General features: G+C 36.3%; 1 protein-coding gene across 4 annotated transcripts; it reads right to left on the reverse strand.

Moving 5' to 3' along the window:
• Positions 1 to 157: 157 nt before the first annotated feature.
• LOC143463074 (WD repeat-containing protein 64-like) lies at positions 158 to 23,305 on the reverse strand. Of its 4 annotated transcripts, XM_076961438.1 has the most exons (29): positions 23,073 to 23,305; positions 20,794 to 20,924; positions 20,336 to 20,438; positions 19,375 to 19,481; positions 18,667 to 18,696; positions 18,457 to 18,510; positions 18,197 to 18,359; positions 15,948 to 16,056; positions 15,691 to 15,831; positions 15,507 to 15,583; positions 15,176 to 15,360; positions 14,919 to 15,003; positions 14,638 to 14,786; positions 14,114 to 14,237; positions 13,543 to 13,664; positions 13,322 to 13,453; positions 13,121 to 13,210; positions 12,898 to 12,975; positions 12,622 to 12,758; positions 12,038 to 12,233; positions 10,603 to 10,704; positions 10,361 to 10,503; positions 10,065 to 10,183; positions 9,718 to 9,907; positions 9,283 to 9,489; positions 8,919 to 9,054; positions 8,662 to 8,733; positions 8,413 to 8,571; positions 158 to 902 (listed from the first exon to the last, which is right to left on the reverse strand). In XM_076961438.1, the coding sequence occupies exons 1-29, from the start codon at positions 23,224 to 23,226 to the stop codon at positions 828 to 830; spliced, it is 3,570 nt and encodes a 1,189-aa protein (XP_076817553.1). In that variant the 5' UTR covers positions 23,227 to 23,305; the 3' UTR covers positions 158 to 827. The 4 variants fall into 4 exon arrangements, with proteins under 4 accessions (XP_076817553.1, XP_076817554.1, XP_076817555.1 ...); XM_076961439.1 differs by lacking the exons at positions 20,336 to 20,438; positions 20,794 to 20,924; positions 23,073 to 23,305 and adding an exon at positions 19,829 to 20,216; XM_076961440.1 differs by lacking the exons at positions 18,667 to 18,696; positions 19,375 to 19,481; positions 20,336 to 20,438; positions 20,794 to 20,924; positions 23,073 to 23,305 and having other exon boundaries at positions 18,197 to 18,385.
• Between the last annotated feature and the right edge of the window lie 888 nt (positions 23,306 to 24,193).

Consider the following 24,193-nt stretch of genomic DNA (forward strand, 5'->3'; position numbering starts at 1 on the left):
AAAGCTTTAATATCACATTTATGAATGAGGACTCATTACAAGACCAGTCGTGCACCGGAATAGAAAGGGTAACGGAATAAAGTAAAAACGCCCAGAATTAAGGCGCCTTGACCGTCTCCTTCCGCTGAGTTAAGTCGCAAAATCACCATCAAAAAGGTGGGGCCAAGTATTTTATTAAACCAGCGCTATTCATCGTGAATATTAACAAAAGATACAAAAGTGTGCATAATTTAATGAAAACAAAATACTGTGGAAACGTTGGACGGCTAAAGCGTAGAAAGCAACTTCACAAACCCAGAAACGAAAGACGTGGCACTAAAATATATAAAATTTTAAAATGTTAAAAACCAATAAAAGAACCATGCTGAGTTCAACACAATACGGCAAGAAGACAGTAAACGAAAATAAACTTGGAACACATTGATATCATTTAAATTAGTGCAGGGGGTGAGTGAGGTTGGTTGAATCACACGACATTCTGATAAGATCATAATAAAGCTATCAACGGTTCAAAGTCAAAACTTCGAAGGATTGTGGTGGCCGGTAAGGTCAATTTGCCGTAAGCAAAAACTCAGCAAAAATGGTTGTGTTTTTTACATATGTTGAATTACTCTCATGTGGCAAATTTTATACTTGTTTCTATTTCCCCTACTTTATTTCAAACGTTTTTCTATCAAATAAAGACAAGGACATGGTGCATACGTAAATGCTAAACTATATACTAGAAAATGAGTTAAAAACTGGGTTTGATACGACATCATATATTTTGTCTGTAAATGTGGGATAAAGTTTCTACATCCACTTTCCTCTCCTCATATTCGTCTTGATCATCTCCTCCTGGATGGAGCGTGTCCGTTTGCGGCCGGTTTTCGAGCAGGGATGTGGCGAGAGGCGCGGGAATTCTAAAAATCATCAAATCAAAATCATTTTTGATATTGCAAGAAAACGGGAAGTGCAAAATTTTCTGCGTAAGTGCCGATTTCACAAGCATTTTCTCACCTTGGATCAATTGCAAAGCGGAATTAACAAAGAAACGGACTGTTAAATAACTTATACGGGAGTGTTTATGTATGGCGAGGTTTGTTTACAATAAAGGAAAAAGACTTTTCAAAAAAAACAGTTGCTGCCGTGAAAACGATTAAATTTCGATTTAGGTTCGACAAATTTGAATTGAGTTACACTTGTTCAAGTTGGGACAACCAACTCAAAACAAACAGCATGCTGTGTTTCTTTTTTTTTAAGAAGGAAACAATTTAATAGTTTTTTAAACTTTGTCGGGTCACTGGACAATGTCAAGCGCACTTGAAATTTATTTTTGTTGGAATGCGTGGGTGTTCTTAAGATCGTAGGGGTTAAACACTTCATGTGTACATTTAGTTTTCTGTTAATTTCTTATCACTTTTAAAACAGCAGTTAAAAAATGTTATGTGTATTTTGTACACACACAGCCTGCCGCAGAGGTTCCCTACCTATGACCCGCGGTGTCGTATTGAGTTTAATTTGCAATGCGGTCCGCAGTAAAATCAGTTTTGTCAGGTTCAATAATAATTAATTAATCAATACGTTTAGTATCTTTCATCTTGATTCAGATTCATGTTAGTGGTCACCAAATTGCTTGTATCTTATCTGTTACGTTAAACCGCAAGTGAACCTTTTTTCGTCTTGGTTGCTTGTGTGACGCATATGGCAGATGATTTCTTTAACTTCAAGTTATCTTTGGGTCTCTATGGACCGTTGCTCAGCCTAAATTCCGCAATAAGAATCCTAACTTAAATTTTTTAGAAAACTCGTCAATTCTATTCAACACTATTGTGCAAACTAATACAATATTAAAATTACCGAAAATCTTTGGAATAATCAAAAAATTTCAATTTATAGCCTTCCATCTCTTGTGCAATGGGCGTGGGGTATTATTCAAGTGTAGATGGGCTGTATCGCTGGATTGTGGGTACCGTTATCTTTTCAGCGCACTCCCGTTTACTGTGCGCTCCTACAAATGCGTGTTTCTGGCACTGTGCTTCCTTGTTTCTTATTTTGGAATTTCAAAATCTTTTCTTTGGTTATGGCCCGCTGCCCCAAATCGTACATTTTGACGTAGCGACCAGCAGTCCAATAAGGTTGGAAAGTCCCCGGTCCATTGGCATATCCGATCCACGTATGCACACAAGTAAGTTCAACTGTTTCGGGTAGCTCAATCTTCTACATTTCAACACGTGGTTCTTGTACATTAATGTACAAAATATATACATAATATATAACGCACGTGTACATACCGTTGTATACATAAAAGCGATAGGATTGTCTAGCACTCTAGCTAGATAAAAGACAACAACACTCGACAACATAGAACAATAACATTCCCAGCTTTCAATTGATGGGGATTTTGGCGTATGGGGCAATGTATGCTCGGGAAAATATTGCACGTAGTTTTCAGTTTAAGCCCACATATGTAAATCTAGTCCAGTGGTCAACCAGTTGGGCATTGGATTGACAAGAATAATAATAATTATCTAAACCGTAATACCGTAACCGATGTTACCTGGTGAAGAAGCACAATATATGATTTATTGATTTTGGCGTTAATATTCGTAACAATGCTTGGACAGAGTAAGGAGAAAAGCATATTTTTAACCACCGGCTAAGATAAGAAAAAAATTGTGTTTGCGATGAAATGATGTCAAACGTTTATAATATAGGTCATGAAAAATTTTCTATCGACGTTACGGTTTATAAATACCTGCTTTTGCTTTTGCAAAAAGTATATTATCTACAGTTAAAATTAAACATGGCTTCTACACGGTAACGGTACAAAAAATATCCACCCCAGATTTTGAGTATAGGATATAACAGTATTGTTTTCATATTATAAAAGAGACGTCTCAATACAAAGAAACGTTTAAAATAACTGAACGGTTTACGTCAAGCTTTAAGCAAACATTTCCATGCCAACAGTTCAATAGTTCACGTCAGGTTAACTTTGTAAACATTGACCCGACAAAATCGGTTTTGCAGAGTTCGCAAACAGGCGCTTTAGAAACCCATCAAGCGCACTTTAAAGATTACATCACAGAGTTGTGACTATGATGTAATCGTAAATAAACAATTGACTTGCTTCCGTTAAGCGGCAAACAGCAATAAATCAAATTACGCTTTTAATAGGTGGACAAAACTGAAAAGACGATGGTAAATTTAGACAATGACTTGAAGTCGATTTTGGAACAGGACATACAGAATCGAAATCACATAACGCCAAATGGCATTGTGCATGATGTCATTCAAAAATCATGTGAGGGAAACTTCACAATCAATCCACGTATGCGCAAACTGTAACCAAAGCAACCAGGAACAATGGAGAATGTTAACTTGACATAATTTTCGAAGAAATATGGTAGCAAATGAACAACCTGCATAAACCACAGTTTACATCGTCTGCTCGTGAGATATGGCTGAAACCACGTGAATCACGGAATCTATAAACGTCAACTATTGTATGTTGAAAACCGCCTGGCTATACAACTTCAGCAAGAAATAATACAGCCAGAACAATTTTTAAAAAGCAAAAAATCATCCCAAAACGAAAAGTGGAATTATTATCGCTTACCAACGTTGTGATTTTGTCAAACCAATACACTGTTTTGGCACACCATTATCAACATAAACAGTATACACATCATATTTTTATACATATTACTGTATAGTAGTATACGGTATTACTGTGTACAGCTTTTGCGGTCAAATAAAACAATGGTGACGAAATAAAAATGCGAACAATCGCGCAAAAGCACACCTGTTGCTGGATACCGACTTGGCCCCGGTTTCTCCAGCAACGATCAAATTAATGCTATAGGCATTCCGATCATTTTAAGACTTTATAATGCTTTGGGTTCAAAATTTGAAACACGTGTGAGTGTGATGATCATGGCGTTAATGGACTCAAATTTATAACATGCCTTACAAACACCGCAGCAGGTTTTTTCTATTCCCAGATTCTAACGCAAGCTGTCCCTACTCCCTAAAAATGGGCTCGATTGGGTCGGAAAAAAGGGTCTGGGTGCAATAAAGGGTGGGTTCACCACTACCAGTCTATCACCACTGGTGGCGGTTTCGAAGAGACCGAATATGTAATTGTTGTTTCAGGAGCAGTAACCGACTCCACCAATGAATACCCAAAAACTTATCCATACTTCGTCATATCTTTAAATTGCTTTTCAATTACGTGGAATGAACCGGAATGTATTCTGACGTCACAACTGCCGTATGGAAATATTTAATGCGCCTTCATCATAGGCTGCGATGTCACCATATTCCTTTAAAAAATTAGTTCTAAATAGGTTGCTGTTCCAATTTAATGCTATGCTTAGTTTGGAAACCACTGACATAGACATAGTTAGAAGACTTTCGGTCGCACCACACGTAGTTGCTGGCAGATTACTTAACCTTATGTTTGTCTTATGATGTCGCTTATATTTGCCTCTAACTATAAACTTGTATGAACAGTTGCCCGCAACTGCGATATAAATGGACTCCACAACCACACGTTGCGTTCACTCGCACGTACGTTTTGCAAAGATTAAGAAATATTAAAAAACGATAAAAAAGCAAAGTAACAATGATGACGTAATTTTAACGTAATTTTAACGTAAAAAGCAAAACTCTAAAAGAGGAGTCAATTATTCAACCATAGTACCAGATTAATAGCGCCACCCTGGCCACAAACAAACCATAGGGATAATGTACATTTGTGAACGGCTTAGAACGGGTCAAAGTAAACACCAAGAAATCAAATATTTTTAACTTTTTACAGGGTAAGACGCGTTGACAATAGCTTTTTATTTAGGCTTACCATACGTCCCGTTTTAGCCGGGACAGTCCCCCTTTTTAACGTCTTGTCCCGGCGTCCCGATCGGTCGGCCAAACGTCCCGGTTTGGCATTCAGTCAGCCAGCATAGGCATACCGCATAGAAGCCATACACGAACATTAGCATGCTCTTATTATTGTTTTTGCTGTTTAGCGTACCGGTACTTCTTGAAGAAGAATTCGTGATCTTGTTTATTATTTATTTCATTGTATTCGATAAAAATGTTATTGTGACGTCATATGTCGAAAGCGTCCCGCTTTTAAGCCACAAAATTATGGTAAGCCTATTTTTATTGGTTTATCTATTTATGAACGATTGAACGTGGATGATCGCCCTTTAAGGCTAATTTAGTACTCGGCACTAAAACACGAGCTTCCGCAAGCTATTTATAAACATAATGTTACAACTTTGGAAAGAAAAGATTAAGGGGCGTGGTTATAATATTCCCTGAATGAAAACTTGTCTGCAAAGAAACACTGGAAATAGATTTTACGACTCTGACGTCATAATATGTTTCATAACCATACGTGGTCATTTTAGCAAGATATGAAGAGACAGACGTCAGCAAATTTCACCCACGGGTTCACTCGATACCTCATGTGCATTACATAAAAACACTCTCTGTAACTCTGTTGTAAAATCCCAAAAAAACTTAACAATATCGGTGTTGAAATACTCATAACCATGACCATGACGGCTTGTGGTAATGGCCTGATACTTTTTTACCGCTAAGATCAAGGACTATGAAAAATTTTAAGAGTAAAAAACTTTCCATCCCAATTTAACAGCAAACTGCGTCAAGCAACAATTCTCAACGCACAAGCCGAGTCTATTTCAAAAGTTCTGACGTCAAGATTGTCACCATATTAGGGAATTTCCCACAGGTTAAACCCGTAAAAAATGGATAGAAAGCGTGCGACACATATACAACAACCATCAAAAGGAATACACTCATTTTCTATAAGTACCTTTAACTTGGAACATCTAGTCTGTTGTTTCGCACATTTGAGCACAACTTTTATAGCAAAAGTTTCTTAATTTTTCAACACACGGACTTCTTTTAAAACCAAAATTCACTTAGTGAGCAAAAGCTGAATTAACTGTTTGTACAGATACTGTACAAAATACAACACTAAATTGTAAGTCTTAAAAAAGCATGCAGTTTTATACATGTCATGTTTAAAACAAGTACCGTATAAAAAACAAACGATCCGTTCTTGAAAACTTCCTTAAATTTGAATTAGACCGATACCAGGATTTCTAAGCTCCCCCAAAAAAGACCTCAACAGCTTCTTAAATAAGTGCAGTGTGTTCAACTAACCAAAAGCTGTGAATCAACGTACATACAATACAATATAAACTGTTGATTCAGTGCATCTCTTCAAATTTTTTCTCAAACCACACAAGACTCCAAGTTTTCCAAGAAAAGAGATCTGGCAACTATGATTGGATAATGTAAAAATATCATGATCCCAAAGATATTAAATACGCCTTGAAATTGACGCCTGCTCGGCAGTCGGCAGGGCTTGAAATACCCGAGAAACACACTAGGATTACCCACAGTGTGTAGTTAGGAACGTGTTCATGGGGGAATACACAATGCATTTCCAGTACCAAATGGGCATATGTTTTGCATTATTCTTGACCTTATGGATTCTTACGAAAAATGGAAAGTTGCCAGCAAACCATGCAGCGACAAACATACTTTGGTTCTGCCCAAGAGATACAATTATCCAGGTAGTATCCAATTGTGACAACACTTATATTGACAATGGCAACGACTGGACTGTGGAATATTACAGGTAATCGCCGAATAAAAGCAGCAGGAATTTCGTCACACTTGAAATACAGAGTGATTTTCCACTACAAGTGAAAGTATGTCAGCTGAAAGCGCAGCCTGCGAACAGCAGAACTAAAACACGCGAGAAAAGAAAAAGAAATGACTTCTCTTCCAATCGGCTGGATACCGTATACAACATGGGAAATCCCCTGGTTATTTTATCCAACCAAAGATAAGACTTAATTTTTGCGTCAATCGTCCAAAAGCAGGTTTCATTCCAATTTGTTACCAATTGTGGCGCAACGATTTAAAGCAAAACTGTAAAAGGAATGCTTAAAACTTGGCCCAGTATGAAATATTACATAGCTGGTCGCGTAAAATGTCTTTCGCGACAGGATATTTTAGCATAGTATTGATTGATGTGTGCGCCAAGCTAAATTCACTAACCCACACAAAAGTGGTAACAGTTATCGACACGTTAACACAATTACCTGGGGGCTCTAGTTAAAAATCGAAAAACAACTACGAAAAAAATGACGTAAAATTGTTCTAATGAAAAACTCAAAATAAAAACAGATATGGAAGGACCTTTGGACCGTCAGATCAAAAGTGACTGCTAAACGCTTTAAAAAAAAGACTAAAACGGAACTCATTTTACATGAATAACAACGTTCAACCCACGCAGATCCCATGCATTCTCTCGCCTATCGGCATTTGCCCACACAAACCGGCAGTTATATATAGAAAGTGATGCACTAATGCACTTATCGATCAAGGTTAAAGTGGTCGGCCCGAATTTTCTCACAATAATGTCGGGTTAGCGAAGTTTTTGATAACGTGTACCTGTTGTTGAAAGTAGAAGGTAGCTTTGTTACCGTACCACTGTACAATCAATATAACAATACAATACAATACAATTCGTCGTGATGAGCCGCCAAGCAGTGTTCCAGTAAAAAAGCGAAAATGCCCAACTGCCCAAAACGCAAGGTGACCTTATGCATTATCACGATTGGTAGAAAGTAAGAAAGATTCATAATATTATATACCTTGACAAATTAATAGCTAGATATACGTACTGTACACTTGCGACGTCAATAACTTGTATGAATGCGCGTTTTTGTTATTTGATATTCGGAACGATGGAATTCAAAAGACTAGGGTAAACACGCAAACTTAAAATAGACTTAAAACTTGCAGATTCATAAACAAGTCTATATTTCGAATTCTATTTGTAGAACCAAATGACACTTGCGCTTACAGATTCTCTTTTGTCTGACGTTACTGTGTAGTCTTGTACAGTGTAAACCATTTTAAAAAATTTGCACGACTCAAATGTCATAAAAACAAAACTATAGCCATGAGCGAATACGTCATGTTTTTAACAAACAAGCATATATGCGAGCTTTTACGTCAATGCTACATAACTGTGCGCCAACGTAGGCATCACGAGACCATTGGTTTCGTCGAGATAGTAAACGGAAATCCCCAATATTTTTGGGTAGTTCCTTCCCCTTGGGATGCTTTATATCAATACAATATTTATGACATGACAATGGTGTACGGAAGAAAATTTGTCTAAGGTGTCATAAAATATTTATTTTCAGCAGCTTCCAAAATCGCAAAAACACGTGGAGCAGACCTTAAACGAGGTTGATTTGCCCAGGCGAGAGAACAGAAGCGACTCAGCAGCATCGTCTAGCGGGGTAAATTGCACTTCAACTAATTTGCAACCCAGACAACACTGCATTTGAGCACAGTGACATTTGGTTTTACCTTCAGTCCTTGACTATGCGGTAGAGAAATTTTTACTCCAGTTTTGCCCGTCCCAACGGCCCCAGCCTTGCCAGCGTCACCTTGTTCGTTACCCAAGCCGTTGATGTACCCCATATTTAAAGGTTGGGGCTGCACAGGCGGGGTCTGCAATCTGTAAACCTATATTAAAGAAGTACGCCGGTTACCTCATAATCGATAATTATGACGCTACACTTAATGTTGTAATACAAGGTTTATTACGTCACGCACCGGCAGATGGTGAAATATGGCCGAGGAGTCAGCGTCCGCTGGCTTGTCACTTTCCAACCCACTTTTATCCACCTGCAACGAAGTTTATTCGGTAACAATTGCTTGTGTATTACACCAAACAACATTGTACTGAAAAAAACTCGTCTACAACATCTATGATAAAATTGCAGTCGGTTTTCCTTACAATTTCACAAAACTATAGCAATTATTGGTGTTTTCTATTCATCGCTGTAACTAACTGATTCCAAGCCGCTTACTTTTGGCTTAACTAGTGCACTGAAGAATTTTTTGTTTCGGATTTCTATGACATTTAAGTTCCCTTGGCTCGGCTGCTGATTGGTTGCTCTCTGCGTCTGTTCACGTACGTAGGCTGAACGACGGAACGGACGCCACCTAGGAATTAAAAAAATTAATTTAATTAAACGTGGTAAGGCGAACTTACTTTCGTAAAAAATGCTGACAGCAATATATAAAACCAGCCACATTTTTCTATATAGTTCAATCATAGCAATAACTACCGATGTCCACTTTACGCAAAATGCATACCGACTGCAAAGCAATGAGTAACAGTTTGCAAAGCAAACATATCTCTAAAACAAGAACGTTTTGAGAAATTTGTACCTATCTGCGTCAAACACAAGAGGGTATTCGTATTTCTTCGTTTGAGGTTTTCTTCGTCCGCTGCGAACGTTAACGGGGTTCAAGGGGCCTTCAGTGATGTCATAAGGCAAGACAGGGCTGGAAGGTAGCGACGGGTCACGCTCAACGTGCCATATCCTGTGCTGACCGAAGTAGCCTACATAATGTCCACGATGAGGATACCAGACTCTGCAGAGATTATTTAAATGCTGATTACTGGAACTCTAGTTAACAGAATTGGTAGCTAGCAGTAGTAAAGTAAGGTAAGATGACCAGTAATTTAGAATTCTCTCCCATGAACATAAAAATATCATCAACATCCGACGAGCAAGAATCTAATTTACAACACTGTAGTAAGTTAGATGTAAGTTCAGGAAGAAGCATCATAACAAATACAACAACATGATAATAAGCTACCTTACTGAGCCGTCCGTTGAAGCTGAGATAAGAACACGAGATGAATTGACATAGGAAAGTGAAACAACTTTCATCAAGTGAGCTCGCCAGCAGACCAACTGTTTTATCAGCTCGCTGCGGGCTTGCAGGGCGACAGAAGCAGGAGCTTTTTCCAAAAATTCCGACACATCAAAAACGGTTATGTAACCCTCTAAAGAGGACAAACGCGCATTGCAAGTTAGAAGTGCACCAAAAAAGATATGAAGCCAACTGACCATGGTATTCATGATGTATTTGCCACCTGCATAAGCTCAGTGCGTGACTTAACAATTTTCTATCAGAAAGTTTCTTTCAAAATAAAGGCTTACTTGCGTCTGCACATATCACTTGATCCGAAAATTCATCACAACAGAGCGCAGTGAGCGGTGATAGCACACGCGTGCTTGGAGTGACCGAACACAAAAGCTCCCCACTAGTGGACCAGAATCTAAAACAGAATTAACTGGTTAAGTTAATTTTACTTTAATGCAAAACATGCAAGTTTAGCAGAAATCGGTATTTTCCATAGCACAAACTACATTTCAATTTCAGATAGCTGGCCATATGAATGAAAAGTTGAAAGATGCTTAAAGTTCTAAATACCAGGACAAAATTCGGCACTTACCGAAGATTTGTGTCTTGATGGCAAGATGCAATGACAGGAGGAAATACAATTTCAACCATCTTAATAGGCTCGTTGTCGATGCCGTAAGCAAGGTCACGATGCTTACTATCCTGATCCGAGATGCTCTCCTCTTCTTCAGATTCCTATGCAAGTAAAGCATGATTGTGAACTGGAGTTCACGGAAGATTAATATCGATAGGATGTTAACACTTGTGCTCCAAATCAGTTGTTGGAATTCTCACCTGCATGTCTAAATTCACTTCTTCTGCAGGATCATCATCTTCTTCTTTCACATCCGGATTTTCCTTTTCATCTTCCTTGGCAGCACTTTCCTCATCAGCATCCTTTGTAATTCATATAATACGATGAGTTGCATTGTACAAGTATCAACTATGATATATTCAATCACAATACACAGTGGAACTTCGACTGCTTTTCGAGCTGAAGAGAAGTGGTCTTATTTCCAGGGCGGTCTCATTGCCAGAATTTATTATAAAGAAAAGGTTGGCCAACTTTTTTGCAAGTGCAATTGTCTACTGCTACTACAGTATTAAGATTGTACCATTTTCTAGGCTATACAACTATCCTTGGTACTAAAGGCACAAAGAACACCTTATTATATTTTAGCTCTAACTGTTGTCTCGGAGCTTTTATTTTTTCAACAACAAGTAGCAATAGTAATCAAATAATTGGTTGTGTTAGGACAGTAATGAAATACTGAAGTTCAACATTTGGGACTGAAAAATAAATCAGCTGCGGGTCTAAAACCTATGTGGTTACCTTACATGGACTTGACTGCAGGTAAAATAGTAGGGAAAAATGCAGTCACGCCAAATGACTGTGACTTGATTTTGAGAAACGTTTTACTACATAATTTAGTTTACATTTACTCAGTGTTCTCGTATATTTTAGTTAAAATTTTATTGTCAACTTTCAGCTTTCGATGTTTCTTTGTTAATCAACAAATCGCCGAAAGTAAAAATGTCAAAATGTCACAAGTAAAATAATTTTTACACAGGGTAACCTAAAGCTTTCTGTTTATTCATCTGATACATGTTCACATCGTGCAATTGCTTAACAAAAGCCGGACCTACATATTAAAACTTTAAATTTGCAGTTCCTATCCTTTGGCGCTAAGCCACTTCCAATACCATACTCGTCAGTGATAAGTTAGTCCAGATCTTGCCCAATAGATACATCATACACAGTGCTTAAAAATGAAACTCCAAAAAACTCTGTACATGCTGCAAAGTTTTGTGACCTTGCAGATGTCTTCAGAACCAAATTCATTAATGATTCAAAAAAATGTTTAAGGTATTTTATTTTTATTGCGATAACTACTTTAACTTAAGTACATACCTTTTTGAAATTCAAATAATACTGGTAAGCTGTCTGCTTAAGCTGTTATCAGAAAACTACTTTACTTGGTTACAAAATCCTGCTTCTATTACCACAAAAACTTAATATTCTAAACCTGCTAACTCGCGGTGTTCGACCTTCCAAGCTATTAAACCTAATCTTTAAACTTAAGAGGTTTCGCATTCGGTTGAAGACCGAGCTATAAAAATAACAAATTTATATAAATTATATAAATTTTATATATTTATATAATGAATATTTTAACTATACTGTAGTTATATAATCAACAAAAAGAAAAATTTTAAATATCACGTCAACCTCATCTTCTACTCCTTCCTCTTCTTGCATCCTCTTCTTCCTTAGATGCTTCCTCCTTTTTACCTCTTCCGGATCAGGACGGAAGATCTTGTGACAGAGGGCGACAACATCGTTAACTCGATGTGGGAACTGATCCTTGGAGCGATGGCGGTGGCTATCGTAGCTGCTGGCAAGCTCCGCTTTTGCAAGTTCAAACCTGATATGGCAAACTAATGTTAAACCTTGGATGCAAATTTTATCCTGATTTTAATTGCAAAATAGTTCTCTTCCAGTGAGGCATGCATAGCTTCAAGAGCAATCAAAATTTAAGCACTTTGTTAGGACCGCTTGGGTACTTTGAGTTACCACAAATTTTGAGCTAACAACAAATAAAATATCAAGCTTTCAATGGATAAGACTTTCTACTAATGTAGAGTTCAGCAACAGAACAGACTGGCTTGGCATAAGAAATCAATGAATAAACCAAGCTACTGAAATAGTTTAAACGTAGAACTCCAAACATGATTGAAATTAGGCAGGTTTTTCAATTTTTCTTAAGGTTCCTTAACAAATTAATTTTTAAAAAAGGGCTTTAAAAGACTTACACATTGCTAACATTTTTCTGCTTGTAGCTCCATAATATCAAATTTCCGTTTGAGCAACCAGTAACCAAACTGTCATGAAGGTCAGCATGATCAAGCAGTGTGTAGCAGCATACTTCATTTAAGATGAGAATGTTGTCCTGCAAAATGATCCCACGATTGTTAATTAAACCAGATAGTTGGGAGTCACAAGCAAAATTAGTGCCATAAGGAGCTGTTAGTTTGCCACCGAGCAGCGAAAAAGATGATAATGTTTAGATAATGAAAAAGTTATGTCACCTTCCTCGGAACAACATCATCTCCATCGTCATCATGAGCAGCTCTCCGATTTGAGTCACTTCTAGTTGGGCTGGTGGACTACAACAAAAATGAAATGATATCATATAGGTCTGAATCAACTTACCAGTATCAGTAAAGAAAAACTGAACCGGTGTTTAACGACAGCAAGATGTGTTGAACCAAATAAAAATGAAATGTGTTAAACTGGAAGTTGTTAACCTACCGATGTAGATGATCTAAGTGGAGGGATAGGCCATTCATACATTCCGTCAAATTCAAAGAGTAAGGTAAGTTCTATACCATTTTCATCATCCTGCATGTGACAATTTTATTCATTACAGAGGTATGTGCCTGTAATCTGGTATGAAAATCGTGAATGTTCAACGTCTAGATTAAATGCTATAAATTTCTAAAGTTTTTTTACCTCAAAGATTTTCAGCTTGTTGTTCCATCCTCCGACTAGAACCTTATGGACTGTGGGAGCCTTGACATCCTGCATGTCGAGCTCTTCCGACGTCTTCTCATTCTCCTGCTCATTCATATCAACATCTTCCTTCTTCATTTAACAATAAAGATTTAGATTTTATAGAGCAAACGCAATATAGATCGTTCTAGTGGAAGGTTGTCTAAAAGCAAAACCACTACTTCAGTCTCCATAAGGTATTTCATCCACAAGATGGATTGATCATGGTCTTCATCTTTTGTCTCTTCAATAGAAAATGACTTTATTTCTTGCCCGCTACCAAACTCCCAGACTTTCATCGAACCTAAAAAGTTACAGGCGTTAATAAAAGCCGAGCTTTAGCTCTTGGAATGATAAATGTGGTATAAGATAAATATAAGAATCTTTATCTTTGGATTGAGGACAGTATTTGATCTTAGTGATTAAAACTCAGTGATAATTCCTCACTGCTCGATTTCTGCTGATCAAGTTGGTCCATGTGCATTTCCAATGGATAGTTTTTTGATCTGTCTAATTTTTGTGGCATTGCCTAAATTTGACTCTGTTCTCCAAAACCAATCAACAGGAGAAAGTGTCGTTAATGTCATGGCCAATAGCATTAAAAACAACAGTGTGGAGCCACAGAGTATTAAGCCCAGATTGCATAGTTGTATGTTAGCCGCTCCACCACTACACCACCGAACCAGAATAAAATAAATATGGTAGTAAATAGAAAACAAATATGTAATTAAAGATATAATTTAGATTATTCACCATCAAAAGCTCCAGTTATCATGCGAGTGCCAGCATAATTAACTGTAGCTGATGTGACTTCAATATTAGGCCCATGAGCGTCCAGTATCTGATACATCTGCCTTCCCGTTTCCACCTCCCAGACCTATAAAATTTTATATATTAAAGTGAATAACTTCAGTCTTACAGCACAAACTATGATTGTGCTGTATTTAGCTCATGTTCAAAATGATACAAATATGTAGCAAACACCCAACTGCAAAGTCACAGTAGACTGAGCATAAAGAACAATCAAGTGCTTATACAGCAAGACTTTAGGAGCTATTTTGAAGGTGCGATTGCTGTTAAACTTTATGATACCAATCCAGATATTTTCAGATATATCTCATAAATGCCAGCACCCTATCCTGTTGATCAGTGACAGGAGCCTACAATTTTTAAGTAATGGCGGCCTGTAAACACTTACTGCTATACCATTTATCCACAAACATGAGCAATTGAGCATACTTATATCATATGTCACGTATAGGCTATTAAGTGCAAACCTTTATGACAGACTCAGTGCATATGGTGACAATCTGCAAAATGGACAAGTTGAGAATGATAGTGGTCAGTGGATGGTCGTGAGTGTGAGGAACTGACATGGTATCTTGGACTGTTCTTGTCATTGGCCACATATCTATTGTGCTCGAGCCTGAAAAAAGAATTTTAACTTTTGTAACAAATACGATGAGTTAAAACACCTTCACTTATGCCAAACATAAATTATACTGTAATACAATACAAGCATACTTATACAGAAAAGCACTATACATATACTTGGTACCAGTAAAAAGCCTATCTCTTCTTCCATCAAATAACATTGTTGAAATTCGTCTATCACCCGATCGTCCATCACTGTCTGTGAATACCTGATAAGAGGTACCTACTGTGTTCAGTATAATCTCTACACAATAACCAATGGTTTTACTGTAACACAAATATATTTAGAATAATGAACTTCTTGTACAACATTTATGTAATGTATCATATTTCAGTGTTGTGATTTTCAGTTTTCAAAACTGGAAAACACATGATTGTTACCTGCAAGCATGCCAGTGTATGGATGTCCCATACTCTAAAAACACGAGCAGTTGATAAACTGATGATATGCTGATCCTTTTCATTTATAACCAGGTCGACAATTGTGAAGAGATGTCCAACCATCTTACCTGTTGGTCGAGACAAGATATTGGGATGCCAAACACGGATAGTCTTGTCAACGCCACCTAGATAAAACCTCAATTACATCTCTAACATAAATTTAGTCATATGCACGAGATGCAGATCCAGTATGCAACTTAACAAATGTTTCTTGACAAACTTCTCAACAAATTTTAAGCAAACTCAGATACGTTAAAGGAATGCTTCATACCTGTTGCAAAAATGTTCGATTTCTCTGAATAACAAAAAGCATTGACACCACGTGGTATGGCTAGCTCGCTAACAGCACTACAAAAAATGCATCAAATAAAACAACAAACATCATTTATGATTCAAAGAGAAAAAACTTCAACTGATTTTGTGAATATCACTCATAAAAACCTATGGTATCATACCCGGTATCATAGATTCTCTTAAAATTGGCAATAACAAAAGACAAACGGTCCCCAGGTGAACAAGATGCAAAATGTTTTATATCAGGTAGATACTGAACTTGAAGTACCCATTCATTGTGAAACTTTCGACGAACTATCGGACTGAACATGCAATATAGTAATAATGCACAATAATATTAGTACTTATATTGAAAACTTGTATGTTCTAAGTTATGTAAGTCTGCGTATTTGTAGGATGTATTTATTCTAAACCTTACACTGTTAACGTGGAAGGGTCGATAATGTTGTATTTCAAGACACGCTTCTGATCTTTGCTTGCTTTTACAACAACGTCATTGTGAGTCAGTTGCACCAAATTTATAAATCCTATAAAAACGTAACAAAACACTGCATATATACAGATGAAGCAAAAAAACTAAATAAAAAAAAACAACTAAATATGAAAACATAACCATGAAAAAACTGTACCATAGGTATCACAAAGGCTTAGGGAATTAACAGGTCCTAACAGTACTGAGAGATGCTCTGCACCATGTGCACTATAGCACAGTTTGGGCACTATGATTATCTTAGCCTTTATTGTTGCTACAACCTAATAATTACCTAATACTGGAATTGCTTGTGTGCAGTGAAAGTGTTTAAAATATACACATAGTCCATAAGTATACAAAAATAATCAAAATGGTGTATGTATCATACACAAAGTATATATATATTTATATATATATACACAGGGACATTTTTTGAAAAACTCGGGGAGTTTTCAAATACAGAGAGCAAGTGAAGTGGTTTGTCAAAAAATAATTTTGTCAAACCTGGTATTTTATGCTTCACTTATGAGTAATAACTGCCATACACCAATATTAATTAGTGATGTGGTTAGATTAGGTTAACTGTATGATGCTGATGCTCAACAAAATCTTTTTTGCAATAAAAAAAATTGTTTATTTTGCAATCTTGCTTTGTGGTGTCTTCAACTACAAAAATGTTATCCTAACTTTTAAAGTTGCTGAGCCTAATAACTGTAACAAGAAACAAATAAAAAATAAAAAAGCCAGTGGCAATTTTTGGGTTATTGGGTAAACTGCACCCAGTACTATAAAGTTGGATAAGCTACAACATTTAATGTTGACATAGTTTCACCCTGGGCAGGTTTAGAGCGAGCTGATTGGCTTGGTTCTGTTTTTTCTCTTGAATGGCACTGTCACCTCTTGAATAAATGTCGTGAAACCAAAGCAGAGTTTTCAACTTTAAAGATACATACGCAGTGACATGGGATAAAAAAATAAAACAAGTATACAAAATTAGCCTTAAAAAACATGCCTGCGTGCTGTGTAGCTCAGAGGTAACCAAATGCGGCTTTTGAGAAAAAAATTTTGCCACTCTTAACAAACCTTTTTCATAAACTCTCGTTTATGATCATGAAAACTTCCAAACATAACTTCAAAAATCATAATTTTTAATGAGTAAGATGTCAGTAAACCACTGTGAATCTCACATAACATGGGCGTTGCTACCTTATGTTAATTTTATGACCCTTAACCTTAATTGTATGACAAATGAGAGACACTAGTAAAAGGAATAATTCTTCTCGTGACAACAACACTGGTCATGTCATGCTTAAAGAATTCACTAACAAAGAATATCCAAATCTCGACAACATTTATGGCAGTCCAAAACATTGCAGAAAATTGAAGTTATATACCCTGTATGTTTAAAGGTATGATAATATCCCTGATAAATACACACATCTGCTAAGTGTTTCTGTATCCATAAATACAAGCATTCTTAATTTCTAATGTATAACATATGTGCCCTCATATATCTTTAATAGTTTTAAAAATGTGCAGAGATTGTTGTGTGAAGACTAGGGGTGTTCCGCGAGGAACATTATTCGGGTTCGTGCGAACCCGAATATCATGAAGGTCGACACGAACGAATCCCGAATCTATTCGTATTAGAACTAAACAATAAAATTTCTTCCAAAAGTTGTCAAGTCTTGCTTGTAACATGATGTAATCAATAAACTAATCGCTTTCTTTCGAAAAATAGTGTTTAAAAAATGATAGAAAAAGCAAAATCGTCAAAAAAACGACCTTCATTGCAAGTACTGCTGACTCTAGTTTAGCTTTGTCGGGAAAATAGATCATCATTTTTTACAAAAGTCAGTAAATTTATAAGTAATATTGTATTCGGGTTCGCCATTGTTGGTATTCGTGTTCGTCCGAATCTTCCATAAAGGCGATATTCGGCGAATCTATTCGGGTTTGGGTTCGTATCGGCTCGTCCCTAGTGAAGACATTAGGGATTTGTTTGAAAAGTTAAGAAAGTTTGCACAGAACAGTCTTGAAAATACCGTTTTATAGCATGCACTACTGACCACATATATCAAACCAGCCAATGCAGCCGTAGCCCAGTAACAGAAGGGCAAACCAAATTTCAACCGCACGTAGGTAACTTCAAATATGTAGACTGTACAAGACCTTGAGCATATATTTCGTCGTACCTGCATCATCGCCAATTAGAACAGCATCTGAATGTTCATCTTCAGATGGGACAAGACACATACATTGAGGAGAGTGTTCAAGAGGTTTTATAACATGGATGTTGGATTGGTTCTTGCCTTTTGCACGATGGTCCCAAATAACAATACTTCTTTCTGTTGTTGCCTAGTTACGCAAACTTGACAATTGCACTAGAACCAATGGTATAATTCATGATATTACCACACTGTCACATCTAGTTGTTATTTAACTTAAAACTTACAATAACTTTCCGAAGTTTTGGTAAATATTGACAACTTGTCATCCATGCTGACTCCTATAAATAAATATCGCTTAAAACCAAACGAAAGAGTGAAGCACAATCAGAAATTATTAGCCCATATCTACATGTCTAAAATTGTAATGTCCAAGACCAAAATTGCAAATCAACATTTTGCATTACCAAAATTATTCATAATCAGATTATACTCACATTAATGTCAATGCAGTTTTGTAGGCGAAGCTGCAAAACAGCAAACTTTTTTATTAAATATATCTTCAAACAGTAAGAGCCCGGTTAAGTTCGCAACTTGAATCTAAGCAGTTTGTTTGAAGTGATGTGGTAGGTGCGAACTTAACAACTATGGTTTTGTACATACAGTAGCTATAAAATAGATGTATTATTACATAACATATACATCAGAAAAACTGCAGGTGCTGACGAGTATCCATTCAAGACTGATGGATGCGTTAACTGAAGTTAGCCTAACTTTTTTGTATGTATAACAGATGCAATTTGTAAATATATGAGCAAATATGCATCAGTTGACGATTCATGACATGTTTAATATATCTAGAACATATATCTAGTAAATATAATGCAGGTTATATAATTTAACTAAGTTCAAACTTGTACGCTCACGATCACAAACTACAAAACCTCCATGCAGAAGTTAATATATCTAGGACTACACTATATACAGTTTATAAATGTAGTTAGTATGTTCGCTAATTGTCACACATTTGTTTACAATTTCATTTTGTTTTGAGTAGTAACCCACAGAGATTCTATGCTTGTTACCTTAGTTATGACAACATTTCATTAGTTTACTCATGTACTAATCCGTTAACTACACAAAGAAATGGATTGTTTATATCCACATTATTGACATCAATTGCTTTCTAAATTTATTTTATATACCTTGCCGTTATATATAGACAGAGCACCCTTTTGAGATGCAGTGACGTAATAGTCAAACTCTGGAGAGTATATGACAGACTGGATTGTGTCTCTGCGCTTCTTGTCACCTTTAAAAAAGTAAAATACATATCACAATACTTAAGGCTTATCTGAGGCCACTACCAGGAATCAGTTATTAAAAAATCAATAACCCATAGCCTACATCAAATGAAAGTCCTACCGTTACATAAACTATAGCCTAAGCTAATACTGTATACTTTCGTAAAAATCTAATTGCTTTATTTGATTATATTTCTACCACAACTGCTAAATTTTTAGTGTACACAAAAGTGCTTCAGCACAAACTTTTTACTTCTGTGTACATTTTAACAGTACAGTAGCCTACTATTTGGTATAGATTTCTATCAAAGTGGTAGGCCTAACGTAGTAGTTTGAGTTTGCACATAAAACAAACCAGTTTTCAGCCTGACTGGAAAGTGGCAATTTCAACGAGAACTTGTGCGTGCAAAGACATAAATTTTGAGTGATGAGGTGCATTGAAGCCTCAATTCTTTGTTTATTTATTATAAATTGTCGTTCAATTAATCAGTTTTTCTTTGTTTATTTCTTATAAATCAGCGTAAACATAATAAAAGATCGGTATCAATGTTGATGAACCTTCTCCGTGCAGGTGCCACAATTTCCACTATGGGTTTTGAGTTTGTCACACTCACAGAATAGGACAGATATGTAGATAATTATTATCAGTAATCACTAGGGAAACAAAATTTTAAAACAAATGCAAGGCTATTTGGTGAGCACTTTGCAAAGCTAGCAGGTTTGCCGTACGCCGTTCTATAGGTCTAGCCAGCCAGTGTTACTAATACCACAATACAATACAGCTAAGTTTCCAAATCAAAAAAATCTTACAGTATTAGACATATGCTGCAGCCTAAGGGTTAAGCCGAGTTGACCCACATACCTGCTGCTTCACCGATTGTTTTGCGTTTTGAAACTGTAAATACACTGATCTCTTCATTTCCCGCTTCTGCCTCTTCGTTTTCAGCTTGAAAATATCCAAATACCTAAATTACAAGTTCAAAAGCTATTCCCAGAAGAGCAATGTGCAACCAACCAATCAGATTAAAGAATGCAATGAAAACACCCAACGCATCATTGGTTTCAGCAGTTAGATGATAACAAACTTTGCTTTATATGACGTCAGATGACGTAATCGTTTTTATGTTGTGCCCACTCATTTATTGCCTCTTCTAACAGCGCATTATTTCATGATTTTTATCACATTCGGTGCTGCAACGTATCATAATTATTCCTGTGCTGCGTAATTTTCGTCTCATCATTTTTACCATGTTTTTCATATTACAGAATCTCATCTTTTAATACTTTTATAAGATCTTAAACACCAACCATTTAACATACCTCGCTCCAATCGATCTTCACTTCAGGATTGGTGCTTAGTTTACGATGAATTGCTTTTAGATCTTGTGACTTGATGTCTGCTCCAAAGAGAGTCCGCACATAATCGCAAAAATACTCATAACGAAGATTGTCTGTGAAAAATAGAATCAGATCGTCTCACAATTTTAAAGAGACTTGAACATCTTGTAATGAAAAGTAGTATATGTTCCCTTAACCTGTAAGGTTTACCCACTTACACTACAAAGTCTGTTTCCTTGTGTATTACTTAACAGTGAACTTTGATAGACTTCAGCAATAATGACGCAGGAATGACTACTGTATAATCTGATTATATTTGAAGCTTCTTTGAACGAACAAATCAAGATAGAACATTGTGACAGCAACAGCACAAAGACATGTTGCGGCGTTGAACGTAGAAACCAAAAGAGACTGAATGAATCAAAATGCACGCACAAGGGAACAATCGATTACGTCACGCAGTGTTATGCTTCACTGATTCCATAGATGAGAATTCTATGTCGTACACAATTTTATATTATATTAAGTGATATATTTATCACATAACCTTCCGCAAGAAAATTTCGTAAGTTTTGAAAAAACTCACGATATTTTCTGATCATGATAAAAACAATTCTCGGTGAACAATAATTAAAACAATAGTGTTGATAACAAAAGTCAATATAACACGTTAAATGTAGATCACATAACAATAAACGTTGAAACATAGGTACAATACAATTCATATTGGCAATACATTCGCAAAAAAATAGTAATATGTTTTCTGTAACACAAAATTAGTATACAAAACAAACAATGATGACATTTATGTCACGACTTTAAATAGAAAACAGAACACAGGATGTCATTTGACACACAATGCATTAGCTTCTATGAGCATATTCGCAAAATTAGGAAATCGTCAGCAAATTTTTCATCTCACGTTTCTTCACGCCGTTTCCGTAAACAACGTATGGTATGAAATTTTTGTATGCTCACGCGTTCTGATCAACATAAGAGAAATTTGCACTAGGCATTTTCAAACATAAGACCATTCAATCATATTACAGCGTCTGGTTTTCCCAGTGTAGCTGCGTGAATATTTCACTTGGAAATACGCGTTTTGCAAAACATATATATAAAATTAGTCAAATACGTTTTGTAATTGACATTCAACATAGTGTATCGGTGTTAGCCTTGGGCATTTGTTTAACCTTCGAAAACAACCGCTATGTTTTAAAGCATAACAAAATAACACAAAGAAATATTTCTCCACGGCATGACTTAAACCGTTTAGAGAGTATGGCAACTAAGCCACCATCAATTAAGGTAAACTACACAATAGCGCTATAATATATACTACATAGAGAAAAAAAACAAACAAAAATCATTACTGAATGTCCAAATACCGACAAAGTGTTTTCACTGGAGTGCTTTGTTCGTCGGTCATTCTTGCATTCGAAGTTGGTCGAAGTCCAGGCGATTCTTCGTCACCGTCGTTGTAGTTGATTTGTTCGAATATCATATTGTCGAGATGTCTGTCGGCTAGATCCAATGAGTGTTGTATGGGTTGTGGATGAGACATATCTTCTAGTCTGAGATCACTAGACTTCTCTCAACCTCAAATTTAATTGTTCATAGGTTGTTCCCCAAAGAAAAGCGTAGTTCTCAGCGATTTCGGCTCCACCACACTTGTAATGGAAATGTCTTTTTTTATCGTCAATTCGTCCTCACTCGGCTGCATCAGTTTGTAATGAAAAGTGGTATATGGTACCTTAGCTTGTAAGGTTTACCCACTTACACTACAAAGTCTGTTTCCTTGTGTATTACTTAACAGTGAACTTTGATAGACTTCAGCAATAATGACGCAGGAATGACTACTGTATAATCTGATTATATTTGAAGCTTCTTTGAACGAACAAATCAAGATAGAACATTGTGACAGCAACAGCACAAAGACATGTTGCGGCGTTGAACGTAGAAACCAAAAGAGACTGAATGAATCAAAATGCACGCACAAGGGAACAATCGATTACGTCACGCAGTGTTATGCTTCACTGATTCCATAGATGAGAATTCTATGTCGTACACAATTTTATATTATATTAAGTGATATATTTATCACAATCTTTAAGCATTGTGGGCTGCGAATGATATATATGTCCACATAACTGTTTAAAAAAAGTGTGTAATCTTAGTATAAAACATTTATATGGTTTTTAGTAAGTTGTATATTTTTGTCATCAACATTTATCAAAAAAGCGCAGCAACAATTAACTTACCATTTATAGACTGACGTTTCTCTTCCGAACTGGCGTCAGAATCTTGCAAGGTTACCTCTGCAATGAAGCTTTGAAACTTGTCCAATTTTCCTTGAAAACTTGACAGCGAAAGTGGTCGTTCAATCGGAGTTTGCATGGAATAAATTTCCGCCATGATTAAGCAGATCACATAGCTTAATTTCAATAAAACAACTTTTGTTTTATGTATTAAAGCAGGTTACCTGGCAGCACCAAATTCTAATAAAATAGTCATTAGTTTAATTCGAACCAACTTTTCACGTTTTAATTCTTTGATTTTGTTTTTAAATTAAATTTACTATTAACTACCTCGACCAAACTGTTATAAGTTCGAAATTTGGCAAAGTCTGCCAAAAACATTTTTATCGAAGCGCCGCGTCGTTTTGTTAAAAAATGATTTCACCGCTTATTGTTTTCATAGTTATTGTTATTTTTCAAGGCATAGTTCATATAATTTTCCTATGCTTCTTCAGATTTTCATTGGGGCGTACACTCTACGACAGCGCTCCAGTAATCTTTCCGAAATTATCCAAAATCAATCAGTTATATAGCACATGGGTGTGACTGAAAGTTCGTTCATAAAAAGGATTAGGCTTACTGATGCTCTTGGCCTAAGTATGACCGGGGCCTTTCTGTTGTTAAAAAACACACCAATAGGCTTACTCTGTAGCTATATTTATAGGATAGCTCTGCTAACCTGGCATTATCTAACGGTCAAAAGCTAATGTTTATTTAAGCAATCGATAAGAATGTAGATTTCACTCGTAAACAAAAGTGATATAGTTTTCTCTGTAAATACGAGACATTCTGGCTATTCTACAAATGTATGGAAGAACAATTTTAAGTACGGTCATTTGACATTGCTGGTACATATAAAGCCACGACAGATTATAGGCAGATCTAATTTCAAGCTTTTCCACAACAACCGCTATTCAATAAAGTACATTTCTTTTAACAATTAGCATTCAGTTATTGTTATTCGTCTCCCTTTGTCGACTTTGTGGACTCCTTACAAAACACCGGGCATTGGTTAATAATGTAATTCATTACAAATGAAATCAATATGAAAAACTGATGTAAGTCATTAAACCATACTCGAGAAA

The sequence above is a fragment of the Clavelina lepadiformis genome, chromosome 6, assembly GCF_947623445.1.
Source record: "Clavelina lepadiformis chromosome 6, kaClaLepa1.1, whole genome shotgun sequence".
In the NCBI taxonomy this organism is placed as follows: Eukaryota; Metazoa; Chordata; class Ascidiacea; order Aplousobranchia; family Clavelinidae; genus Clavelina; species Clavelina lepadiformis.